Source organism: Meleagris gallopavo, chromosome 12 (genome assembly GCF_905368555.1).
Source record: "Meleagris gallopavo chromosome 12, MGAL_WU_HG_1.1, whole genome shotgun sequence".
NCBI classification, from domain to species: Eukaryota; Metazoa; Chordata; class Aves; order Galliformes; family Phasianidae; genus Meleagris; species Meleagris gallopavo.
Window position 1 is genome coordinate 2937396 of NC_139415.1, and position 23084 is coordinate 2960479.

At 39.6% G+C, this 23084-nt stretch overlaps 1 protein-coding gene across 1 annotated transcript; it reads left to right on the forward strand.

Annotated features, from left to right (window-relative positions):
- Window positions 1–7861: 7861 nt before the first annotated feature.
- CHRNB4 (cholinergic receptor nicotinic beta 4 subunit) lies at window positions 7862–20797 on the forward strand. The gene is made up of 6 exons (XM_003209356.5): window positions 7862–8300; window positions 12575–12720; window positions 13988–14032; window positions 14158–14267; window positions 17128–18100; window positions 20013–20797. The coding sequence occupies exons 1-6, from the start codon at window positions 8246–8248 to the stop codon at window positions 20151–20153; spliced, it is 1470 nt and encodes a 489-aa protein (XP_003209404.1). The 5' UTR covers window positions 7862–8245; the 3' UTR covers window positions 20154–20797.
- Window positions 20798–23084: the final 2287 nt, after the last annotated feature.

The following is a 23084-nucleotide window of genomic DNA, read 5'->3' on the forward strand; positions in this document are numbered from 1 at the left end:
TGGATGGGAGACAGAAACCTTTGGACTCCACTACAATAACTGTATTTTTTTCCTGGCAGACATCTTATGTGAATGACAGAGGAATAACCCATATGTGTCAACGTGTTATCCTAAAAGCCTCAGTGCACAAACCAGCCATTACTATACTGGCACAGGATCAACACAGTGAAAGCAAGGAAGGATGGAGCAACGTGCAGTTCTGCCTCAATGAAGAAGCATGATTTAAAGAAATCAAGGGAAGTTCTTCACACGTCACAGCGATGTGCTCTGCAGCACAGCACTGCTGAGTTTTCCAAATGGCCACGTATGCACCAGAAAGTTATCTATTGCTATTAGCATCCTGCAGAATACAGGGGCATCCTGAAAAGATAAACAATTTTACAGTGATCTTTTTAATACAATTCTGTCCTGTGTAAAATTCACCAACTTCAGAGAGAAACCTCAAACTGCACTATCCTGAGTACGATCTGCAGGTCTGGCACTACACCATGAAATTCCACAAACTGCTTGAAAATATTGTGATTTATTCATAATATCTACTTCTATCATTCAGTAGAGCTTGTCTCAATAACTTACCAATTAGTGCAGAGCACACAGTAGTACTAAACCACCTTACAATTTCTATCTGCCTCACTGAATGTGTGTTTGCCTTTGCTCGGCCTGCTGACTCTTTACTGTCTGTACTCCTGGGACCCCTATGTTTCATTGCACTGCAACGTTGTACACTTTGTAATTTTTGGCAGTCATAGTAAACAGTTGTTTGTTGTAGGATTTCACTACAGGCTGCTGCAGATCTTTCAGTGGAAAGGTATAAATACTGAAAAAACTGGTTTGATAAAGTAGAATAAACAAATTTGAATTAAAAGGGGCAATTCTACTGTTCTAATTCTAGAAAGCACCTTATAAATACAAAAACCTTTTCACTGAAGCTCTGTCAAAGGATGTAACTCTGCTTTTATGGGAATGCTGGAAACTAGCAAGAATTAAAGCAACTTGGCAGGCAAAGAAGCATAGCTTCTTAGCCCAAATAACGTAGCAAGATAGATGAACATGAAGCTTCCTACTCCTGGAATTTACTTTTAAACTTTTTACTTCAAAAAGTGAGAGCACACAAAAATGCTTACATCACACATAGGAACACCCTCATATTAGCTATGTCCTTAAACATGCACATACTTTGCTCTTCTTTTGTTAAGTTCATACAAAATGCAGACATTGCAGGAATGACTTGGGCTTCATTTACAGTGTTTTAAAAGAACGTGTAACTGCCACCAAGCTGATACTCCTACCTAAGTTAGGAAGGAGCTTCTGGGATAATACGTCTTTCTGGAGCAAGCATCAAATTCTTTTTGGGTCACAGTGTAGAGACTGAAAGGAAGAGTTATTTCATCAGCGAACAGAAAAGAATAACTGACCAAACCTCATGGTTGAGATCCTGGTGAGAACTAAAATAAGCATATTTCAAACTCAGGCAGGAGCTGTAGCAAATATCAACAAAAACTTGTGATCAGCAAGAGCAAAGGCTGTAAGTGATCTGTGGACTAAAATGAGCATAGATGTAGTCTTAGAAGAAAACAATGCAATTATCTTAGATATTTCTATAGCACCTGATGTTTTGGAAGTGAAGTTAAACACTGAGACCTACTTTCTCTTCTCTATATGAATCAAAAGCCTTGAAGAGAGGAAGCTGGAGGGAAGATAATGGCTGAGTTCACAGTGGGTGTGAATTAACTTCCCAAGATACTTCAGCTTCATATAAAACACGGAAAAATGGTTACCTAACCTAAATCCATTACAAATCTTAAAGAACATGATGAGCACCATGAAGTGGACTGAGAAATGTGCAGTAAATCGCTGCAAAACATGGCATTTTCTTGCATTCTGCCATGCTGAGACTATCTTGCTTGAAATATTCCCCAGCATTCCATTTTCCGTTGACAGATACTTTATCTACTGAAACTTTAAAAGCACTTTCCCCTAGTTAGAATTTGGTTCCTCTCCCCCTTTTATATATGTACATTCTCAAAGGCATCAGTAGGATCTCCAGTGCCTTACATCAGCTGCCTACATAAATCTATTTTATTTTATTAGGCCATGTTGTTCTGCAGTGGCCATTTCATAGGTCTATTTCCCATCTCCTCCTCATCATGTTATACAATCTCACTTGAAAGATTTTTGTATTTTTCATCCCAAGAGAATTCACCTCAGTAAACTTCAAGGAAGAATCTAGAGAGCTGGAGAACATCTTTTCTACCAAAGACATAAGAGTGACATGCACTCTAGAAAAATCAATCTATTTTATTCAGTCATTATTTTCTAAAATTAAGAAGAGAATTTACACTCAGTTTACAAATTCCTCATCCTGTTCTTATTTTCTTATCAGTTGGAATTTTGCATTACACAAACTGAGCTAAAATTCAACCATATCTCTGAGTTTCTTTTGGATCTTATTTGTGATTTTTCACAAAGGAAAACCTCTCATTAACTCAGTGATAGAATTCAATTGCACTTCCCTTTTTTAGCCTCCATTAAATCAGCAGCTTGATAATCAGGAAATATTATTAGACTCAAATCCCCATAAGGTGTCTGTCTTCACTTTCTAACCACCAAAGTCTATACAGAGGATGGTTCCTGTAGCTATTTTTACCTTTTAACATTTATCCAACACTCATGAGCCATCACAGTCATACAACATGAAGTACATTATAAATTTTGAGTTTTGTTCTTCAGTATGCAATCTCAGCTTCAGAATGAAAACCATTTCAAACAGTGTCTTGGCATGAACTCAGTAACACTGTTTAGGGTTTTGGTAGAGAGTGTTTCAATGAGGCTATCCCTTAATGCTGTAATTCATGAGCTGGGCTTAATCCTGCCATGGTACAGTTTATATGAGATTTATATGTCAGTTTATATGATTTAATGGAGGTGAATAGTTACAGCATCACAAAGTTTAGATTAAAAGACTCATAATCATTGGTTAACCTAGGTTATAAGAGTGAATAATGAACATGGGCTTCTCATTTCTACCACATTCACAGTAATAGATCACCATAGTGAGAAAAAAATATAGCTCTGACTTTACCAAATAACTGATATTAGACTCTACCACGTTGTCCCAAAACAGAAAAGCTAGCAGGCTAAATATTCAGGCTATCCTCAAACATTTTATCAAACCTTTTCCAGCTCCTGAACCTACTCAGGCGTGTCCAAGCTGATGTACTCAGGAGAACGTTCCTTTTCAATAAAGCACTAGTTCTTTCCAGCCTCAAATCTCCTGAATACCAACAAACGTACATCTCAGATGTATCTCAAAAAGCAATACTTGAATAAATGTTTACTTGAATAATTAGGCTTTCAGTGGATACACTTAGACATCATTAAAACGGCTTGTTACTATGCTGATGCTGGTCAGCACAGAACTGAAATGTTGGACTGTATGTGTGAGTAGCAGGTTAGGCTGCAATGAATCTCAAAGCATATAAGAGGATGCAAAAAAGATTGATAAAAATAAAAGTATAATCTCCAAAACAGCATAACACACCCTCACCTGCTGCTTCTGCAGTGCTTTAGAAAACACTCTGGAACTGTTAACATTTGTGCAGTTTTTAAGGTCAATGATGCTGACAATATTAAGTGTCAGATGCTTTACTGCCTCAAAGAAAGTACAAATAAAACTCATCTGCTAGTTCACAAAACATACAGAATTATAGCTAGAAAAAATCAACCAGGAAAGGAAACCATTTTTTACCATGAGTGGTTTTATCTACCATCAGACATATTACAAGATCAAAAGGTGGCTTTTTCATTGATCCTTAATCATGTGTATTTTGATAATGAGAGCCAGATCCACATCTATTTCTATGGAATCATTTATATGCATCATTTGTGTTATTATCATAGTCACAGCGTTATTACTGGTAATTCCCTGGAATCACAGAATCAGAGAATTGCACGGTTTGGAAGGGAACTCAAGAGGTCACTGAGTCCAACCTCCTGCTAAAGCAGCTCCCTGCAGCAGGTCGCACGGGTCAGTGTCCAGATGGGTCTTGAATATCTCCATAGAAAGAGATTCCACCACCTCTCTGGGCAGCCCGTTCCAGTGCTCTGTCATCCTTACCAAAAAGTTGTTCTTCTGCACGTTTGTATGGAACTTCCTATGTTCAAGATTTAGGCCATTGCTCCTTGTCCTATTACTGTGCACCACTAAGAGCCTGGCCTCATCCATTTGCCTCTCACCTCCCTTTAGATATTAAAATTAATCAGATTCTCCATTATGCACTGATGACAACTCTCTGGGCTCTGACAGTCAGCCAGTTCTCAAGCCACCTCAGCATCCACTCATCTATCTCACACTTTCTAAATTTCACAACAAAGATATTGTGAAACATCCAGGGAGACATTTGAATGACCTAGAAAGGGTTTGGGGCAGATAATACTATGATGACGTATCAGGCATCTATATGCAGTATCACCATTGTCCCAAACCTTAAAGGAGTGTTATTTGATAATTTGGTAGCTACCACAGCCCTGTCTTGTACCATCATTCGCAGAAGTGGGATGGAATCGTACTCTTTCTGAGGACAGCTTATTACAAATACTCATCCATGTTGTTCAGATTCCACTTGGAAGGCAAATATTAACACACTGATGCAGTAGGAAGTGGACTTCATGAATTCATTTCACACATAGGCCACCAATGTATGGTTTGTCTCTGGATGAAAACTCACTATCCCTTACAATGCATCTACTAACCCTTACCAAAAAAAAAAAAAAAAGGAAAGGAAAGAAAAAAGAAAAAAAGCTCAGTAAATTCCAAAAATAAATACAAAATAGATGACAATATACCAAACATGATACATCCATCCATCCATCCATGCCCTTCCCCCTTCGTCCTAACAGTAACTGTCTGGTATGAGGACATGAGGACACAGCTAGGGTCATCCAACTGCAGTGCCAGTTTTGTTTTGCTTTGTAGACTTAGCAATGCTGTAGTATGACCTGATTTAATGAGGCTACAGCAGAACAACTTTTCCCCCCAAAATCAGCACTAGAATGGCTGAAGTACCAATTTGGTGTAATCTCATCTCTAACAGAACTGTATCTGTGCTAATAGGGAAAAAAAATATTTGAAAAATGCAGAATGTTAGTTTCAATACATCTGTTCTAGTGAAGTCCTTTGGAAAGCATTGATTGGGCAAAACCATGATTTCACCTGCAAGTGGAACACAGTGGCTATTTACAGAACTTACTTGTAAGGTTCAATCTTTCAGCTGATCAGAATGCCAAGTCTGCCTTGATGCTGATGAGATGAGCCAGGACCTTGGCAGATATCACTGAAGTTCATTCAGATGTAAGATGCTAGAAATACAGAATTTGCCATTAGTTGACATTTTCTGCAGTAACTTTCAAGCAGAAAGTGACAGCTATTCTGCAAGCACAAATCTAAGTCAATCTCATGTGTTCTGTAATGCCAGTGTTTTACAGGATGATCTGAAGTCCCTTATTGATTCAGTTCAGGCACGAGTTAAGCCTTGAAATTCATTTATATGTCATAACTGCTAGAAACTAATTGTGGCCTTCCACCTTGAAGTTTTTTTGTGCTGTTGTTTTTCCCAGTGATATCCCTATATCTGTACCTGTCTCACTGTGGTGAAAAACTGCAAACCATGCTGCTTTTGCTTTGGAAGCTCCAGTATTTCCTCTCTGAATGAATATATCTTAGTCAGTTTTGTTCTATCTTGAGCTGCTATTCAATTCTTAAGCATCAAGCAGTGTAGATGGTGCAAGCTCAATGCTTCAGGGTCTATACATCTGTTACTCCTGTGACTGCTGCTGAAGCATAGAGTCCAGGTTGGCAGATGGAAGATTTGCCTTTGAGGAGAAATAGGTCATATATCAGAAAGTAAAAATATAGAAACAGATGCAGTCTTTCTTCCCCAACAGACTGGTACTTTACCCAACAATACCCTTAATAACTGAAGGAGCAGCTACTTGAGAGCAATTCTCTATACATTATGGAAGGTAGCATTGTCTAGCAAACACAAGAGTGTAAGAGGTCTGATGACACGGGTCTCAGACAAGGTACAAGCCGAGTACGCGGTGGTGAGGAGCAATAAGCAGGGGGTTCAGTGTAAATGTTTCGCTTGGGACATACTAGAGTTTTGACTGTTAAAAGAGAGTCATTTTCTTTGGGAAAGCTCAATTTCTACATGTGCTTCATTTCTCCTCTGCTTTTTTCCAGCTTAGATTTTTACCACAGTTAGTCCATTTACATGCAGTTACTCGGATTCCGCTGGCGTTTTTCATCCAAGCACTGTCCTTACAGTGACTGTTCTGTTTGTTCTCATCCCCAGTCAGTTCCCACACTAATCTGAAGGAAGAATTCTAACCTCACATGTAGGCCAACTCCAGCTAACACAAAGTGAATAAGAGAGAAAAGGCACTAGTAGAAGCACAAAAAAAGACCTGCAGTAACATGCAGGAGCTAGCACAGGGGATCTCTGATACCAGGCTGAACCTAATCTTTAAGGTGAGCAGCAGTGGCACATTTATGTTCATACGGTTAGTGAAGAGGCAACAGCAAGCTGTAGTTAGTAGTTAGAAGAAATCAAAGGCCGTTATTTTTTTAAATAATAGTTAAAATGACCCTGTAAAGTTTGGGAAATTACAACTGAGGGTGCTACATTAAAGGAGAGTGACAAAGGTGAGAAGGAACAAATCATACCTCTCATGATAGAAGGTTGCAAGTTTTTTGAAGAACTACTGAGAAGTCTCAGTAGAGGACGTGGTATAGCTAAAATAACCTGAGTTTTCAGAGTAAGGGAAGGCAACAGTTCAAGATACTTCATCAAAACTGACTCAAACCACCTTGTTTTAAAGAAGTAGAAATCCATGCTGTGAGTGCTTTTTTACTCTTCGCACTGAACTCATCCTCCCCACCTACAGAAATGAGCCCAAAACAACTGATGAACTGGTCAGGGATGCAACATAGTTGTAGATAACACAATTACAACAACAACGAATTGAGTAAGGCTCATAGTAGCTCCTTTAAAGACAGCAAAAGAACATACTGGCCTATTTAGTGGAAAAAAGGTGGCTAAAGTGCCTAGGGGAAGGTAAATAATTGCTCAAAGCAACACTGAGAGTTTGCCTTAAAACAGCAGCAGCTGACCTTCTCCAAAAAGCTGCAGTTCCGCAGCAACTGTGCTATATGCAGAAATAAAGATTAAGTGCCTAGTGCATACAGAGGTTATGCTGGTAAATCAGGAATGTCTCCACTGGGAGTCTGACTGCTGGGAGGTGGGATGAGAGCAAACTGCATCCTGCGATCAGCTTAAACAGAGAGGAATCTCAGTACATAAAATAGTAATTACAGGATTAACATCTGTTTTCTATGAAGAAGCTTCAGTCTGTCCTACGGTGCTTGCAAAGGACAGGTAAGTTCTTTTTTCTCCTTCCTTCCACGTGTATTTCCATGGCAAGTTTCAAAGCACCCAATACTGTACACTCTGCTGAACTCCTCAGCTGTAAATGACAACTTCCACAGAATTTCCCTATCATTCCTTTGGAGAATCTTCATGGCTACAGCCATTTATCAGCAGGCTGCATTTATTTTCTTATGAAATCCAGCCAAATGCTACAGACAACAAATTCCCCCTCTCTCTTCTGCAGCTCCCAAAAAGCCTTTTGGAGTTCATAGGATCATACGTGTGGGTCTTAGAGTGTTGTAATCAGGCAATTGAGCTTTTCTCTTGACGTAGAAGATGACCTCTGCTAGGTCTGTAATTTATTCACGTGACTTTTACTAACAGGTCCTACAGCACAAAGTTATATCCAGCTCTTCTCACGCTGCTGTTCCCAACTCCTGCATTTATTAACCAGAAAGCCTTCCAAATGTTATCTAGTAGCACAAATTAAGCAGTTTTGTTCTGCGGATCATGTTCCTTAGCTTGCTCTTTCATTTCCTCTCATTCAACATTATCACATTATGTTCTCTCTTCTTATGTGCTTTTCCTCTACACAAAGCTCTTTAAACAGCTGCAAAGGGGGAGGGACCACAATGCTTATGAAAACTCCACTTTGCAGAATGCTTCTGCCAGGTCCTACTGTCTGTCTCTTTCCAGGGATTTAATACCTCCAAGATTCAGGATTGCTTTTACATCTCTTGCTTGTGCAAACCTGACAACAGAGCCTACTGCCAGCTGTCTTAATTGAAGAGCAGTAACCACCTCTTCCTGTTACTGCCATGAGGAATACGTACACTCTCTTTCTCTTTGTAGTGGGCTCCTTCTATTTCAACGGTAAGTGATCTTTTCTTTCAGATACAGTTTGCAGAGCAGTGATAGCTTTTGTGGCTGGGAGGTAGGACAGTGATATAAGCTCTCAAACCGTTTCTACCACTTCAGTAGCTTGCAGACTTTAAGAAGATGCATGAAATATATTGTTTTAGTGTTGTTTCTGGCTCATTAGGTAGCAGCAAATCCACTATTATGGATATGTACAGACTGTAAGTTGGAGATAAAATGACAGAGTAGTAGGAAATTACAGTGATAATCACTAAAGAATGCTCCTTTTGATTCTTCCACGATCATCTGTGTCTGGAAAAGCAAGTAGTGACAGTGAAAAAATAAAAATGGAACTAAGACATAAGCCATGAGACAGATCTTCTCTACAATTATTGACCCAAGTTCATATATTTGCTAAGTTCTTACTTCCTAATCGTTTGATTTGTATGTAACTAGTGATTAAATCAAGTTGTAATATATAAATGCATGTTAAAAAATGTAAATGTCTATTAAGACCAGTTTTTTTTAGCCCATCAGCTTTTCTTGCATTTGTTTAAGCCAACACGCACAGCTCAGTAGCAGCACAGAACATTTACCACGGGAGCATCTTCCACAGGGCGACTCCACTGAAGTGTCTGGAGCGAAACTGAAACTGAATTAGGACAAAATCACATCTTTCTCGTATTTACCTATTCACATGTTTTTCCTTCTTCAGTCACTGAAAGGCAACTTTTGTAGACATCTGCTATGGAAGCAGAGTGAGGGCCTACCTTAGATTACATATGTTTAAACTCATTAGCATTTCCTTTTTATTCCCATTAATTGCAGTAGGAAAATTGAAATAGTCTTTACAATAAAATAAATTCACTGCTACTTCCATTGGAACAATAAGCATTCCAAATTAGTGCACATTACTGTAAGACACTATATTAACCTTTTTACTCGAGTCCACTGAGAAGTAACAACATCATTAAGTGATTTCGGAGAAGATAAATGTTATCTTGTTGCTGCATCCCACTTGCTATTTCCTAATTACAGATGGGAATTTGGTATGTCACCACTGTTGACATAAATCATATGTGATGGAGGAGAGAACAAAAAAGACAATATGTTGTACAAGGTATTATTTCTAAGCAAATATTATTTCAACAGTTATTAAAATGTCTGGTCAGCGATATGGGGAAACATTCCTTATCTTAAATGTTACCATTTAGACAGTGATAACTGTGCACATGCCTGTATCTGTCAACATTGCTCCATATTCTGTTCTATTCACACCTAACACTTTTGTAATGCCACTCTGAAATAAGCAATGAAGGACAGCCTGAAGAGATATTTCATTTTTTATATATAAATTAGACCATGTAAATGGGAAAAATTACACTGGGTAAAGAATCAAATCTGTTTTTGTTTCTTCTATTGTGAAACTAGAAGCATCCTGCAGCAATTTATTTAATGGTCATAACTCCCACAGAGAATACAAACTTACTGCAGAATCTGGACTGCAAGCTACAGGCAATTGCTCTCCTTGACACGGAACAGATGTGCAGCATGTTCAGTGAGGCTACAATTTCTTTAGCTCAGGATCCACTCCGGTACTTTTCCCCAATTACAGCTTCCAGTACACAAATACAGTCTACCCCCAGATGAAGGCTGCTTCATCATTCTTGCTAAGATCATCTGTCCAAAAGCATCATTTTACTCCCCGTAACATTTCTGTTGATGACTGCTACTTTGAAAAACAAAACAAAACAAGAATTAGCGAGCAGAAAAAAGAGCACTTGCATTTTTTCCAACTCTGAGGGGAAAAACATACGTATTCCAGTGCAGTCATGAACATCATGAAATGCACAAAGGACAAACTTGAATGACCGGTAATTTTGTTTTCATTAGGTGACATCTGGTTACAGTAATATTGGTAATGGAAAATAGATGATAAAAATGATTTTAGAACCATTCGTTTTTATAGTTTACTTACAGGAGATTGGACCTAGCAACCTTTAAAGCAGTGCATTGCTGACATCTAGTGGTATTGGTTGTAAGCATCTAATTGAAATTTTTGATATTTATTCTTGATGATTAATTATTATTATTGAAAGGCTGGGATGAGGTGGCGGTTTTGAACAGAATAATCCTTCGCTGTGGGAGCCCCTTCCCTAAAACAGAGAGGAGTTTCTCAAAGGGATTCATTATTTAACAAACCATTTTTATAATATGTCGTGGCAATTATTCATCTGCACAGTTTATTGACAGTGAAAACAATTCAAACAAGAATTCACTCTTTGCTAGCAGCACTCAGCACTGTATGAAACAAACCAAATGACAATCTACTTATATTTGAACTACAGCAGCCTGCTTATATCACTTACATATGTAGCAACAGGATTTTTGTTGAAAACAAAACAATAAAAATAACTAACCAAGACTCTCTCTAGTTCCCACAAGGCTTTTCAGCTATCCTTCTAAACACAAAATGATCCATTCTTGGGGTGCAGTCCCACTTTCTACACAGTATCAAGTTTAGCTCCATCTTGATTGCAAAACAGAAGGAAAAAAAAAAACAACAGAATCTGAAGCTTAGCAAGGATCAGCATAGCTCTAGCTTGATAAGCCTTTGATTAGGGGGGCTTACACTGAGAATGAACATAATATTAAAATATGACATAGTACAAGGGCTTTTATAATGACTTGGAAAGAAGTGCAAAGCAAGTGTGAATCAGAAAACAAACCAACACAACACTGGTATTCTCCAAGATGGCTTGAGATGTGCTTGAGAAGCCTACTCTGAAGGACATTGTTATGGTTAAGCATGTGTGGCACAAATGTCTGTGCCATAGCACATACTGGTTTTAACAGAATTAAAATGAGCCTGGTGAGTATCTCTTCCTTTCCCCAGAGCTTGAGTGAAAAAGCTGCTCGTAGAAAAATGAAAGATCTGTTTGACAAAGCTCTCTTCCATGTCTCTCTACTTGCTTACTGGATCATAAACAAGAAGTTCTTACAGTATTTATTAATCTGAGTGGAATTCAGAAGTACCAAATTTCAAGAGAGATCTGTCTCCCTCCAGTAGCCTGGAGCCCAGTTCACATGGAAACTAGACACCAAAACGCACACAGACCTTGGCTGCTTACGTACATCATTCTGGTCTTCCGACATCTGCCTTTCTCTGGATCTCATGGATATGCTACAGCATAAAAAGCACAATAAATTTAAAACACTTGTATGTGGTGTTTTACTGAGTGGAACCACTCAGGAAAGCAATTAAGCAAATATGCTGCAGAGACACTATTCTCATTTCTGCACTTTCTGGGGTAGCTCAGTACCCTTTCCTATTGAAGAATCAATCCATTCTCTGGACTAGAATCTGTTTTCAAAAGCACGCGTGTCCCTGTCAAGTGTATCACACAACACAGAATTACTCTACATACCCAGAACTGCTCCCATGCAAGGGGTCCATACAGTCAGCAGGATGTCACCAGGACCTTAGGCATCACTATTATTATGTGGCCAACAGAGGTTTGAAAAGTGTCATCAAAAAGCACAAGTAAGAACATGGAACAGATGCATTTACCTCTGGAGTTGTGCCATAAGTCATTGTGCTCCATGCAGAATGTTCAGGCTTGTTTGACAGCAGCTTGCTGATCCTGTATTTTGCAGTTACCAAACTAAATTTGAAATATCTCTGCTAGTCCAAATCAAATCAGGTTTTTTTTTTCCCCACATGAAGTAGGGGTTAGATAAGCACTTCTAATTTTCATAGAAAATCATTCTGAAACAGAAACATTGCAGGCTATCATTGCATGTTAGTGATAGCATGCTATCACTATGACTTCTGCAGCTCACCCACATTGATTGCTCTTTCAGTTTCTAAGTGCGACTGCAATCATTTTTCTGCCTCCTAAGACAGTGAAGAGAGAAGTCACACCCAGACTTCCTTCCCTGAGATCTTTGAAACATTCTTTCTCTGCTGATAAGAGCGTGGGTTTGCTTCCACTTTGCAACTGAGTTCCCAAAAGTACTTGTCAATCTGAGCTTCACCTCATACTGTAGAAAGAAACCCACGGCACCCTGATTTACCTGCTTTAATCCGTGCTCTGTGACAGACAGCCCACTTCAGCAGGATGTTGGTGCAAGCACCATTCCTTCTGTTCATGCAAGCCTACAACAATCATTAGAAGATCAAAGGCCCTCATTATTTCATGAAAATGATGTGATGCACAGGAATTCTGTGATCCCCACAGCTTGGCCCTTGGTGTCCCTTCTGTAACCCCTTATCTGATGTCTTACAGGAAGCACTGCAGCAGATGCTGAGGAAAAGCTAATGAACCACCTACTGAGTCCTGACAGGTACAACAAGTTAATTCGCCCAGCTGTCAACTCATCCCAGTTGGTATCTATAGAACTGCAGGTTTCCCTGGCACAGCTCATCAGTGTGGTAAGCTCAAATTAAGCTGTTCCTTTTTAATTCATTACTATCCGCTACATACTAAATAAAAGTCAGACTGTTGTTATCTATCCCTATTATTTTATAATTTACATAATATTTAGTAGGCAAGACCCATACGTGCAATTTACTGGTTTTCCATCTACAACAGGAAGATCAGTCTATGCCTAAGCAATAAGGATAGCAGCCAGATCTTCAATAAAATCCCACTGATCAAAAATCAAAATCATTCTATTATCTCAGTGCAGCTGACATAAGTTACACTAGGTCAGGATCTATTCTGTACTGTGTATGTAATACTAAGCCATCTTTTGCATTGCAAAATGCAAAATGTGGTTTACTGGTATGAAAACAAGCAAGAAGACAGCTTAAGATCCCACAGGATATCAGCAAAGCACAGTGAAATGTTGCCAAGAGAAAGACATGCTAGTTCTGCCAGGAATAGCTTAAATCAACCATTAAATATCAATCATAAACCATTAAATCAATCCTCATGTAAGAAACTCCCCACCTTCAATAAAATTGACTTCAAAGGGTCTGAAAGATATTTTTACTCCAACTTAACATGTGTTTAACAGTCCTTCCAAGGATTGTTGATGCCAAGACAGGTTTAGCCATTAACAGCAGCGTGAATAAAACCTAGCACATAAGTGGGAATGATTTCATGAATTGGGACTTTCAGCTCTGCTGCTCTTTCCCTGGGTGAAAAAGGATACAGACAGTTGGTTCTCTGCACGGGCAGGGATCAAGAATGATGCAGTTCAGTCCCTGTCTCCCTGTGCCTTCACTCTTCAGGCAGAAGGCAAAATAAATGATATTATGGGTTCTAAGAATATCAAGCATCTTCAGCAGCAAGAAAGTATTTTCTTTCTCTATAGAAATCTCTCCAATTCTCTGATCTTGTTCATTCAGTAGAACCCCAGATGCACAGATCTGCTGCAGATAAACTTCTACCAGTTCCATGAAGCAGAGCCTGCCAGCCCAGAGCTTTCATGACAAACCTTACATAAACTTTACACAAATTATTGGGCTCCTGGTGGCCAAAGTGTGCCTTCTGTTTCAAATCAAATCCTCAGGAAAAAAAAAAAAAAAGAATCAGCTTGTGGGGAGAAATTGTTCCCAAGTAACAACATTCATACCAGTCACAACTGTTTTTGTCAAAAGCCACTTGGAGCCATATACATGGAGAGTGACTATATATTGGCAGTATACTGCTGCAATAATACTGAACAACTTTTCTCATTGTCTTTCCCTGCAGAATGAACGAGAGCAGATCATGACTACAAATGTCTGGTTAAACCAGGTAAGAAAACCCACGGAAGCATGCTCTTGCAATCCACAAACGCAACTGCTTTCTCTCCATCATAGTGATTGTTTTGTTTGTCTGGTCTGGATACTCGCATCACAACTGTACAATTCCTCTCTTAGGAGTGGATTGATTATCGTTTGGCTTGGAAGCCTTCTGACTACGAAGGAATAAATATGCTGAGAATACCTGCAAAACATATCTGGCTGCCAGACATTGTGCTTTACAATAAGTAAGTAAAACATCCATAGTTTATGCAGACAGCAAACAAAATCATAATCGTGTATCAAGAAAAAAAGCATCGGAACCAATGAAATAGGTCCTATAAAATTCCAAAGCTAAATTATAGCTGGTATCAAGTATATCTGACAGAGGTATTGGCCTTAAAGATTTCAGCAAAACAAAGTCTTAGACATTCCAGCAGACCTGGGCCATGTCTGCAGCACGGGTTGTTACAACACCAGAACATCTCAGCTTACAGCTGAGACACAAGTCTTTATCAGATTAGATTATATGTCAAGCATGAGCTATAGGTACAAGCACAGCTGCACACCGACCACATTTCCAAAAAGACATTTCTATCCAATACCTTAGGCACTCAGCTGCATTTTTGCCTCTACTACTTCTTCTGTCCTTTAACACAGACTCCAGGACATAAACCTATTACAAAGTCACAGGCATCAGAATTCTGCCAGTTAACATTCATTTTCAAAACCAGATTATGTTCTATTTTCATAAAGCATTCAAAAATCGATTCAAAAATCGATTCATATCATGAATCTGTCAACATTTGACCCTGTTGCTTCACAGCACTAAGAAAAAGAAAAGCTTGGTAGCAGAATAGTCCAATACTGGCTTTCCACAAACAAATAACTGTCAATTTTTATGTCTGTTTGGTTTAAGTCTCTAGCAGATCCCTGAAGTAAATGATATCAAGTCTTTAAGAAAAACAAACAACAAGCAAAAACACACAGTAACTGAAATGTATAATGCAATTTCATGATACTTTGAAAACCAGTGAATTCAAGAATACATAATGGTTTACTAACATGTACAGATGGGAAACGTAGGAAGTTTATATATATCTGAATTAAGTCCCTGGAATCCTACTGCTGGAGATGGGCTTAGAGAAATATTTAAATACTAAAAACTACTGCGTTAGTCACAGAATAATTCAGCCAGTGGATTAGGATGTATTCTGCCTGGTCAAATCTTGTTCTGCTAAATTGTGACACTGCCCTCTGGCTTCTTTCTCCCTTATTCCCCAAATGGTAATGCTTAATGGATTGCAGGGGCAAGGAACTTTTTGAAAGCATCCTAAACGCATGGAAACAAGCTAAAGCATCCCCATATCAAACCTTTTACAGCAGAACAAAGATTCAAATTAAACCCTTAGATAAAGGACCAGCTCCTTTCTACAACTTTCTCCTGCAGAAGCAATGTTTCATAGGCATCAGCCTCAAAGCCAAGGGCAGCCCAGAAGTCTACCCACTATGTCATATGGCTAAGCTATTAACTAATTCAGGGAGACAGAGTATGCCAGAGAGATATCATTTATTTACTAAAAGCAAACAAATAATACCAAAACAAACAACAACAAAAAAAACACAGAATGGCAGAAAACTAAAGACTCCTAGCACTGTTGCCATTTGCTTCAGCATCTGGTTGGTCCACTGCCTACTGAACCAGCTACGAGGCTCCCACCAGCAGCAGGAAGCCTTTGCACAGCCAAACGTAACTGATCTGGAGAGCAGCAACACAGGTGCCAAGCTTTGGATGCTTGTATAAATTCCTTGCTTGGAAAAATCAGCCTTAGCACCAAAACAGCTCTATTTTAATGACATTTTTAATTAACTTTTAAGGAGCAAATGTCCCATTGCAGTAAAAGGGTACTTGTTAATCACAGTCAGTTGATATTCACTGGTTTATGCTTTGATTTTTCTCTTTTATTTTTTACACTCAACGTGTTGTCTCTACATTATATACATTTATTTACGTATTATCTCTAGGTTACACACATTTCTTTACAACTGTATTTGTTTATCGAAAAGAGATGGGATGTATCTAGTCTAGACTCATTTTTGCAGTCTAACAGTGCTAACCCAGTGTCAATAAAAGCAGTTGTGTTTCCTCAGTGGTCAAGAAAGAGTCACTGACAGCTGCTCCTCCCTGCTGTAACAATTTCCTTTGGTAGTAAGACTGGTTGAGTTTGTTGCATAGCACATCTGGAAAAATGCATTGAACATGCTTAGAAACATTAGATTTCAAGAATATTTCTCAGCAACTGACCACTTTGAATTACTGCCTCGGGACACTTTGCAGGTTAAAAAACCCCACGTTAATTGCCCAGAAATACTGGACAGGAAACCACTCTGAATGCTGACTGACAGTGATCTTCTCCCTGAACTAAAAGACCCATCATAACACACGAGACTCTCCTGGGGAAGTGCAGCATTCAGAGGAGATACAAAGCCAAGATCATTTGTGGGCATTAAGAACTCCGTGGCTTGTCCGTCCTGGTTTTGTAACACGCAAACATTAACTGGAATGATGTGATAAATTATAAACCACATAATTACATTTTCTCTGCCTGCACCCTCCCTGCATTTCCAGCTAACACTGCTCATCCCTATTTCCTTGTCTAAGTCATTTGGGAGTGTTGCTGTGTGCTCCTGGCTGTGGCTGTGTTCCTAATCAAAGGTACCTCCATTTTCATGCTGAACGATCCCGTTTTTACCCAGCTTTCAAAGATGCTATAAGCCTTAATTACTTTAAGAAATATTTAAACATACTTCGAGTTCTTTGGATAAAATGTGCGCATTTTTTAATTTAATCATCATTTTATAAAAATTGTTTACTGTAACTACTGGACAAAATATCAGTTCTCTGCCTGGGAGAAATGCATACATTAATCTCCCTGTCAAATTATATAGCTGCCTACAATGTAGAATTCAATACTGAAATCTTACCAACCTTCAACTCTAGCAGCTGAGGCCCACAAGACAAAGAATGGTGAAGTTTTTCTGTCTTGAACTTTTCCTCTTAATGTTTGCTGGTCTTCTCTCCTGTTTCTGCCCTGTTTCTTTCACTAGTGCGGATGGTACATATGAAGTTTCACTATACACAAATGCAATTGTACAGAATAATGGAAGCATTCGCTGGTTGCCTCCAGCAATTTACAAGAGTGCCTGCAAGATTGAGGTTAAGCATTTCCCATTTGATCAACAAAACTGCACCTTAAAGTTCCGGTCTTGGACGTATGATCATACAGAAATTGATATGGTACTGAAAACTTCCATGGCAAGCATGGATGACTTTACACCAAGTGGAGAATGGGACATTGTAGCACTCCCAGGAAGAAGAACTGTAAATCCTTTGGATCCCAATTATGTTGATGTGACATATGACTTCATTATTAAAAGGAAACCTCTTTTTTATACCATCAATCTTATAATTCCTTGTGTGCTAATTACATCCTTAGCCATCCTGGTGTTCTACTTGCCTTCAGACTGTGGCGAAAAAATGACCTTATGCATATCTGTGTTGCTTGCTTTGACCGTGTTCTTATTGCTGATCTCCAAAATTGTTCCTCCAACATCTCTAGATGTTCCACTGATTGGGAAGTATCTCATGTTTACAATGGTACTGGTGACCTTCTCGATAGTTACTAGTGTCTGCGTACTCAATGTCCACCACAGATCTCCAAGTACTCACACCATGCCTCCGTGGGTAAAGCTGGTTTTCCTTGAAAGACTCCCAGCCTATCTGTTCATGAAGCGTCCAGAAAATAATTCTCCACGGCAAAAGCCATGCAACTGCAAGAAGACAAGAGCAGAGAATCTTTGCATGGACCAAGCTGACTTCTACAAGAACTCTACTTACTTTGTGAACACAGCCTCTGCAAAGAAGTACGACATGAAAATCACTGACACTCTTGACAATGTCAGCAGCCATCGAGATTTTAGGTTAAGAACAGGCACAAAATTTTCTCCTGAAGTCCAAGAAGCAATTGATGGAGTCAGCTTTATAGCAGAGCACATGAAAAGTGATGACAACGACCAGAGTGTAAGTAAATCTCCAAACTTCTCTTGTCCTCCTCTGTAGCATGCTTTCTTTCAGGAAGGAGATTTGTTACCTTGAAGGCTTTAAAGATATTCTAGCGAAGGGTTAAAAAAAAACTTAATGAATATTAATTTGGTAAATCACTATGACCACACAAAAAGAGAACGCTGATCAGCAAGTCAGGAAACACCCTTGAAAAAGCTGTCTTGTCACCTTCAAGTAGTGTTTGGCAGGGAAAACAGTAATGCTGATTGCCAGGTCAGAGAGAACTCTATCTGAAAATATTTTTCCCCATCATATTCAGACAGACTGTAACACATCAGCTCATGTTAACCAGTGTACCTGCAGCTCAACCTCTGTGAACACCTGAAGATCTCTGTCTCTAATTCAGCGAGATGAGCTGCTATTTAAGTTGCTCTGCTACAGCAAACATGATGGGTAGAATCAAAATTCCAATGCCAGCAGAACTGATACTTCTTCCATTTGAGTTAAATCACACTTGTTATTGGCTATGAGAAGGACAGGATTCAGGACAGAAGCAAGCAGTGCTGCTGCTGTCCTGTTCACATGTCCTTCCCGAGCTACTAGCCAGCACATTACAGCTGGTGCAAACACACCACAGATAATGCTCAGAAATACTCAGGTGGTTCAGAGTTTTGTTTAGATCACAGTTAAGGAAAATTGCCAAGCATCCCCTCTGTCATCCTGCTCAGTCCTGGATCCCAGTAGGACTGTAAGTTCTTCATTCCTGCCAAGCAGACTAAATGAAGCCTGGCTTCTGATACTGCAGAAGTCCCTTGAGGAACATGCTGCTGAGTAGTTCATGTTTTCTATTAACTGAAATTACTGTCAATATAAATGAAGATAAGATGCTAACATTCAACACGACCTACCCGCATTGAAGCTGACTGAAAAGAAGCACACTTCACAGAGCAGGCAAAAAGTTTTCTAATAGCTCAGAAATCCTTGTAAGAATATGTTGCATTTTAAAAGATCCAACTGAGACTAAAAGCAACTTCCAAGGGTATTTCATACATTAAAAATGAATAGAATGCTTTTCACACAGGGTCCTCTGATACCATATATTACTGTTTTATGGATTCGTAACCTTAATTTCTGCTATCTTCCTTCGTGATCACGGCCTGATAACTGTTAGTGTGCATTTACTACAGCCTCATTTCAGAAGTGCAAAATTTCCATTAGCAGCAGTGGGAATTAGAAGTGTGTGCTGAAGGAAAAATTTGTCATGTTCTAATCTAAGAGACAAGATAAATGGTGAAGTCACTGAGGTGACAATGTCCCACATTTAATGAGAATCAATGACAGAGGAAAAATAATCATTCTTGAGATGCAAACGAAGATTGATATATTCATCCTTTGCAATGAAAGCCAGAAAGTCACTTCAGTTTGAGAACAGAATCCAAGACTACCTTATTTTATCTGTTTCACACACAACACAAGTAAGGCCGAGGGGATTTTAATAAAAGCAACAGTATTAATATTCATTAAATCCCTTGATTAAGAAGACTGCTGGTAAGAAAAGTCAGAGGCTAACCTTGTTTAACGGCAGTAATTACTCTCTCTCTTTGTCCAAAGAGATTAATAGCATCTGCAAATTGAAATTAAAGAAAAAAAGTCCTTAATTGGATTACACCGTAGGTCCTTCCGGAACACCAGGCAGCCATGCCCTGCACCTCACACATCAAAGGCAGCTAAGAAATATTTACAGTATATTTTTCTCCACTGCTGGGAATGGTAGCAGGAGAAAAATTCCTTCCCAAGTCTAAAGTAATTTTGTTCCCTAGACCTTGAGGTTTGTTTCCTTTTACTTTCATAAACAAAGACTGCATCAGCAAGAGGAAGAGCAAAATAACATGACAAATTGCTAATATCTTTAACTGGCTTTTTTTTCCAGGTCATTGAAGACTGGAAGTATGTTGCCATGGTAGTGGACAGGCTGTTTCTCTGGATATTTGTCCTTGTTTGTGTTCTGGGGACTGTTGGATTATTTCTGCAGCCGCTCTTTCAAAACCACATTGCTGCCACGAACCCTTAGCTCTTATCTCAAACTGTCAATGCCCACACAGATGCTGGGTCTCATCATGCTCTCAGCTTCCCTCTGCTAAATCCAGAGAGATGTCAGAAGAGTTGCTCTCCCATCGGATTTATGGTAGGGACGTGGAAAGCAGCAACATTATTTTGATAGGAAAAAATATATTAAAAAAAAAAAAAAAAGAATCATTTTTCCCAATGAGTTCAGTACTTCTGGTGATCTCATGGCTCTTTTTTCAACTCTCTGAAGCCAGAATATTAAAGAAAGACATTTCCTGTATAATATGCCAGCTTGGCTCACAAGGATTATTTATTAAAAGGGTATTTTATATACATTGCCTCAGGAAAGCCATTTTCTTTCCTTAGAACACTGCAGTTTCCTTACTACAAAGAAGGCATTTATTTCCTCAAATGCATCAAAATGATTTGTGTCTGATTTATACAGAGGTTGGTGGGTGGGATCATTGTTTAGCTGTGTTGATTGTGATATTTAAGACTGAACTGAGAAACAGAGCCATATTTCTGGTTTCTCATTGTGCTGTCCCTGCTAGTAGGTTAATCAACAGGGGCCAAATTAATATGTAATATTAACATTTATATGCTCTGTTCAGTGACAAAATGTAAATAAAATGCAAAAATTCTCCTTTATATATAGTCCTGAAATGTTCCTACAACTTTTAACAGCTCATATAAGTGGCATTCACATACACCTTCATGAATCTAAGGCTAAAAGTAGAAGAAAGCATCCTGGGGACAAACCAGCTGTGAAAGGTGGCTAAGACACCTGAGAACAAACCTGCATGTTTTGCTGAGGAGATGTTAAAGCAGGTTTAAATACCATCCTAAACAAACATGTATCTGCTATAAAAGTACACAACACGGGTAGTCTTGACAAAGAACGGATGAGGGCCTGAGCATCCTGCCACAGGACAATCCCACCAAACACTGTTTCAGCCTACCTCTTAACCTCCACAAAGAGAAGCACAGTCTTGATATTCTTCAAGCTAAACCAACCTCAGCTTCTCCTACAGGTGTTATCAGGACACACACCTAAGTTACAAGCACTGACAGGTACAACTAATGACTAGTGTACAAATTTGAAGTTCACTACTTGTGCAGGGGATCTGGCTCACCTGTTCTGGGGGAGGATTAGCAGACACTTAAAGCGGTCTTCTTCAGCAGGCTGCTTCTGGAGACACCTCTAGCCTGATCTGCTTTCATTAGAACTTAGTGATGTCCCTACCTTGATTACTGCTACACATAATGACACAGATATACACATGCCACAGAAACTTTCCTAATTGCTCACAGAAATTCCAGGACCTTTGCTGATCTATGCGTTCCCTCCCCACCTCTCCCTAAGGGTGGCAATGCTCTTGTCCTCTCCCAGACATTAACTGCTCTGGACATACCCCATGGGGCCTGGATGAAGGTGTGGAGTCAAAAGGGTTAAATCTGCTTCTCTCACCTCAAATGTCTAATCTTAAACCTAAATAGCACAGCTGTTTTGCTGCAGCAACAGAAACCGGCTGTGAGATGAGAGGCAACCCAAGGGAATGGAGGAGCACTTTGCCCATCTCAGGAGACTCCTCTGTGTTAGGTTATCTGCAAGCAGCTGCCATGGCATAGGATATCATAAGCACATGTGCACACAATGCCCCAGCTGCTAGGTAGTTCCTTTCTGCTTACAGAGAAGCCAGAGGGAAGCCAGAGCAGCTGCCGGTGCTGTGCAGTGTAAAGGTGGAATCAGTGAGTCAGCCTCAAACACTGCAGTCCACCCAGCAAACTGCTGCTGGGCCTGCCTGAAGCACAGAGCCTTTTCTGTGCTCCTCTCCCCACAACAGCACTTCTGTCTCTGTTGCACCCTCAGCCATCAGTCTCCTACCAGTCATTACCCCTCTCCCCAGTCCCATCTTTTCCACTTCTCCATTTGATGCTGCCTGAATGGAATTGAATTGAGGCCCCCAGAATTTCTGCCTCACGGTCAGTCTTACTCTTCACAAGTAGCCACAACTGACAACTGGCTCCATAACTGCTCCTTCAGACAAATTCTCTCTTGCAAAGACAAAAGTTTCAGAAATGATTTGGCATCTCAGCAGGCAGCCACCACAGAGCTCAAGCAAATGGAGGCCTCTGACCTGACAAACACAGAAAGGGCTCTCAAAAGGCACAGCCCTGCCCCCAGGAGCATCCCTTAGGAGCTAGGGCTCCTCATTCAGGATATGGTGAGCTCTGGTGCTTTCCTTATACCAGAGCCACCTGACACCTCTTCAATCATGAGTAAGGCAATATACTTTTCCCTGTTGTGCTTCGGAGAAATGATTGTATTTTTGTAAACTTGTCAGAAGTACTTTGATCTACAGAAAACTTCAGAATGGAAAATTTCACCCAAGTCGTAAAAGTTTTGAAGAATTTTATCCTCATAAAATCGCAGTTTGGAACTCAGAAATGCTACATTTGCCTCTCAGCAGCTCCACCTATGTAAAGCCATCCCAGCTTATCTTGTCAGACAATCACAGGGTTTTCCATTTTGATTTCTTGACAAAATTTCAAAAATATAAATCTTCCAGAGAAATGGAAGCACTAAAAATGTCAGACTACAGACCAACACAAATACAAGGTTCGAGTTCATCAAACAAGGTTTTTACAGCAATGTTTTCCATTAAAAAAAAAAAAGAACATGGTCATTCTGCTAAACTGTTTCAGTGAAAGCACTCAACCAACCTTTGCTTCCCTTCTAGTGAGGAAAAGGCTCTGGTGACACCATCTCCATTCCCTTCCATTACAAAAGCCTTGAACACAACATCCTGCGTGCCCTCAGAATGTGGAGCACTGCCAGCACCACCACACGTGTGCCATCTGTATCTGGGATTGTCTCTGCACTCCCACAGCGAAAACAAATGAAGACCAGCACAGACAGCTTTTAATAGCAGAA

Excerpts from the sequence above, each read along its gene's own strand:
- CHRNB4 (XM_003209356.5), top strand. The coding sequence starts at position 8,246 with ATGAGGAATACGTACACTCTCTTTCTCTTTGTAGTGGGCTCCTTCTAT. Across the intron at positions 12,721-13,987 it reads TGGCACAGCTCATCAGTGTG|AATGAACGAGAGCAGATCAT; the intron begins GTAAGCTCAAAT and ends CTTTCCCTGCAG. Across the intron at positions 14,033-14,157 it reads CAAATGTCTGGTTAAACCAG|GAGTGGATTGATTATCGTTT; the intron begins GTAAGAAAACCC and ends TTCCTCTCTTAG.